At 44.1% G+C, this 4,504-nt stretch overlaps 1 protein-coding gene across 1 annotated transcript; it reads left to right on the forward strand.

Moving 5' to 3' along the window:
• The first annotated feature begins 537 nt into the window (after positions 1-537).
• Positions 538-3,193, forward strand: LOC147605020 (uncharacterized). The gene has a single exon (XM_086794107.1). The coding sequence runs from the start codon at positions 1,797-1,799 to the stop codon at positions 2,730-2,732; it is 936 nt and encodes a 311-aa protein (XP_086650233.1). The 5' UTR covers positions 538-1,796; the 3' UTR covers positions 2,733-3,193.
• The last annotated feature ends 1,311 nt before the right edge of the window (positions 3,194-4,504 follow it).

Raw genomic sequence — 4,504 nt, forward strand, 5'->3', positions numbered from 1 at the left:
CCTGTATCAATCTTCATAGCCAGTATAAAAAACTAATGTGCCCAAATTAAAGATTTTTGTAATATATATATATATATGTAGATATATAGATATATATATCCATGCACATAATTAAAAGATTTATTAAGGGCCCCCACATATTAATCCACACCATGTGCATTTGTGGTTGATGATTTGATCATTAGATCACCAATTAAAATTGGAATTAATATGTCCATATCAATAATTGCCAAATACCTGATTGATCATTGGATGTTGGAGCACAACAATGACCACTGACTGCACTGTGCAAGCAGCACTCTCTGCAGTCTCGCACAAACCCCAACCTCGTGCTCATTGCTCTCCTCTGGCAGTTGTATTTTTTCTTTCCTTGCAAAAAGTGCCTATAACCGAAGTAGCAGTTGACAATAAAGTAGACAGGGCACATGCAACCTCTTTTGTCATACGGCAGACCAATGTGAATATTTTTTTTTAAAAAAAAAGAGAAATTATTGCTCTTCTTTTGAATTTCTATCAATTTTTAGATTCATGCAAACTCTGCGAACAGCCAAAAATTATCAATTGTGATGTTCAATGGTTTTGGTAGTTGGACCAATTATTATTATTATGGAAAAGCTCAGATTAGAACTATATAGCAAAATAAAAGAATTGCTATCAAATGCTGGGATCATGCCCTCGAGCCTAGTTATGCTCATCCACCCACACTCTCTTATTAGCTGGCAAAGGGTTGAAATGAGTGGGCAGTTGTGATTCGATCGAAGCAAGGTGGGTTTTTCTAGTATTTACTGTGCTTTCAAGCCAAACTAAGCTGTTGGGCACTCGTTAATCAGCCCCAGAAATGTGGGTTTCCTGTCCTCTTAGAAAAAAAATTCAAAATTGTGGCCACTCAGTTCACGCAGGGTTGGATTCTAAGCAAAATCAAGCTTGTTGTTAATTATGGGCTTTGGGGTAGTTTACTGCCCTCGGACGCAAGATTAAGATGGTGGGTTGTTGTGTAACTAGTTCAAGCCAGGTGGGTTTTGTGACGCTTTTTTTGTGGCCACTCAGTTCACGCAGGGCTGGATTCTAAGCAAAATTAAGCTGGTGGGCTGTTGTTAATTATGGGCTTTGGGGTAGTTTACTGCCCTCGGAAGCAAGATTAAGGTGGTGGGTTGGGCTTCTGTAGTCAGTCTTTTACTGTGTTTTCCAACTTCCAAGCAAGAAGGCGGGGTTAGCCCACGCCCCGCAACAGATTTTACAAGGGTGGGTTGGGTCCTATCAAGCAAAAACAAGCACGAAACTCTGACAAAAGGAAGCATGTTGTGAACCCGGGGGCTGGAAGGGGGACCTTTGTTACATCACTTCTCTGGTTTTTCTGACACCCACACACACACACACACATCTGCTACCACACTTCATTGTCTCTCTCCTCTTTTTTGCATTTCCCATTGTCGCTCCCTGGTCCACTTCGCCTCGGCTTCTCCTTGTACCCCTAGACATGTTCTCTTCACCTTCCTCTTCCCCTGTTCTTAGAAGCCATAGGTCTTCCTGGTGCCCAAACTGGCCCTCCTCCCTGCCCCATCTAGTTTGCGCTACGCTCCCCACTCCATAGTCAAGCAGACATCCAACCATTTCTGCCCTCTCATTTCATCGAAAATGCCCTCTCTGGGCCCTATCTTGACCGCATTCCGAGTGCCCAACTCCATAGCCACCACACAGAGATGCTTTATCCTGCACTCGCATTGGATCTCCCTGGGCACGTGATTTGTTAACCTTCACCCCCACAGCACATCGGAGCACATCCCCTCTTCCTCACAATGCTGGACAATGTCCTTTCTAGCCCTTCTGGAACCAAAGTCCAAGTACCACTTATGAAGGGGATGATGCAGCAGAATGTAATAACATGCTTATACGAGACCAAACTAGCCGGGTTATGCAGACATGTGGCCATCACATGGGTGAAGAACGCCAAAGGGCATGGCCTATCTGTGACTGTGGACGACCCATCATGTCAATACACATGCAAGGTGAAGATGAACCCATGGTCTTTCTGGAAGAAGCAGGGGTTTAAGAGCTTCGAGCTGTGTGGGAGTAAGGTGGAGGTTTACTGGGACCTGTCCTCTGCAAAGTATGTGTGTGGGCCTGAGCCCCAGCATGGATTTTATGTCGCAGTGGTATGCCATGAAGAGGTGGTCCTTCTTCTGGGTGACAAGAGTAAGGAGGCTTACAAGAAAACAAAGGCAAGGCCATCCATCATAGATGCAACTCTGTTATCGCGAAAAGAGCACATTGTTGGGAAGAAGCTCTTCTGCACGAAGGCACCGTTCGACGAGTCTGGAAAAGCCCATGAGATAGTCATAGAGTGTGAAACCAATGCTCCCAAGGAGCCCTACTTGTCCATAAGGGTGGACAGACGGCTGGTTGTGCAGGTGAAGAATTTGGAGTGGAAATTCAGAGGCAATCAGACTGTGGTTGTGGATGGGGTTGCAGTGCAAGTGTTTTGGGATGTGCACAATTGGCTCTTTAACAATGGGGCAGGCAATGCAGTCTTCAACTTCCAAGCTTGCAGTGGGCCTCAGAAGGCCTTCAACAGCAAGATGGATGGGGTATCAGCTGCAATGAAGTGGTCAGGAGACCTTAATGGGAGCATCTCTGCGATGAAACTAGCAGGTGCAAGGAGCCTAAGATCTACTCATGATCTGGTTGGCTTGGGCGGTTCCTCTCTCATGTTACATGCATGGAAAAGTGAGTAGCATTATCTGCTCCAAGAGCCATGCTTTTGATCATCAGTGAATTCTCTCTCATGCTACATGCATGGAAAAGTGAGTAGCATTACAGGCTCCAATTGCCATGCTTTTGATCATCAATGTGGTTAAAAACAATACTATTATCAGTTACCTATGTGTGTGTATATATACAGAGGCATCATTTGCTTAGATGTTGGTGCCCTTTACATGGACTGACCACAGGCTCCATTCATGGTGAGCCCCCTTCATTTGGGAGTCCCAATTTGTGTCAATAAGTTAATTTGTTGACAAGACAATTTTGGTTTACTCCAGTCAATAATCAGCTTTTTCTTGAGTCTTGAACTGTTGCAAAGCAACAGGCCTTGAGGTGTGTGGGCTCTGATGTTCATGTTACCCCTGCTTTAACAAGAGTTACTCTTTTGGTGGCAAGGATTATTTTTTCCAGAGTTTAATTATTATTATTATGATGATTACTATGGTGCTGTGTTAACATAACCTCCTCAATTTTGTTCAAGTTGTCATGAGGAGCTTCATATCATGTTGTCATTGTTTCAATATTTTAAGAGTGGAAAATCCTAGGTTAACTGCTGTAGTGAGCTTTCACCCATGTTCTCGAGGAGTAATTTTTGTAAATAATGAACATCATGAATCCTTCAGGGATCTGTAAGTTCCATGGAACTTAGGGACATTGTACTTTAGTATAACTAAACAATTTTCATTTTCTTTTTAGCCAAGGTTTAGCTTTTCCACCCTTAGTGCCATGAAAGGGCTTGTTTGTTGAGTTGTAAGAGTGCACATATATTTGACTTCTTGGGCATGTATAACCTATGCACATAAACCTTTGATTTGTATTGGTGTCCTACAATCCTGTTTTTGACTATCTTTTGATAAGAAAAAGCTAGGGTCTTGAGAAGAGAGAGAAATCTCTTAGTTGGGAAAAGCATCCTCATACTCATCTGCTCTCAAGGCCCAACACCAAGTCAAGATCTCCACCATCAATAAACAATCTCCAAAAGGTTGAAGTGGCTAGGGCCAAGAGGATTAGAACTCCACTTGTGGTAAATGATGTTTTAGACAAGAAGCCAATCTCACCTACGTGGAAAAATACAATATGAGAACCTCAAGACTTTGTGTAAATACCCTAACACATGAGGGTAAGGGCATGTGGGCACTTAGGTGTTTTGCCAACCAAATGAAAGCAATGGCACAAAAGTGAAATGAAGTCTAGAGTGAAGGTATGAGGAGGTCAAGAAGCCCATCCATGGGACACCCCCTCCCCCGCCCCCCCCCCAAACAAAAGAAAACCCACAACCACCACCAACCAAATCAAAGCAATGCCACAAGAAAGTGAAATGAAGTTTGGAGTGAAGGGCTTGGTAAGGTCAAAAAGCCTATCCATGAGGTCAAAAGGTGAAAACTCTAGGTATAGTTACAAGTTCAGGCTAAGTAGGTGGTTGGCTGTTGGATAGCATCTTCGATGTTGACTCATCATGCGCCACATAGTCAGCAGAGAAAACAGAGGCAAATGAGGCACGAGGAGTGAGCCCGGCCGGTGGACCGACAAGGACCGTCCAAAGGGGTATCATGGGGAAGCATGCCAGAATCATTCATGGTCTGTTGGTACCAGTGGGGTAAAGGGTCCCTGGGTGGTTGTCGAGAGGAGGAAGGCTCCTCAAGAGGCAGAGTAATAGTTGACTGATTGGGTTCATGTGGCACAATCGAAGTTTCTTGTTCGGATGGTATGGGGGGCAGCAGAAGGCGAAGTAATTCCTGCTCAT

This window comes from Cibotium barometz, chromosome 60, assembly GCF_041138505.1.
Source record: "Cibotium barometz isolate CiBa-2024 chromosome 60, ASM4113850v1, whole genome shotgun sequence".
NCBI classification, from domain to species: domain Eukaryota; kingdom Viridiplantae; phylum Streptophyta; class Polypodiopsida; order Cyatheales; family Cibotiaceae; genus Cibotium; species Cibotium barometz.

Excerpts from the sequence above, each read along its gene's own strand:
- LOC147605020 (XM_086794107.1), top strand. The coding sequence starts at position 1,797 with ATGCTGGACAATGTCCTTTCTAGCCCTTCTGGAACCAAAGTCCAAGTA.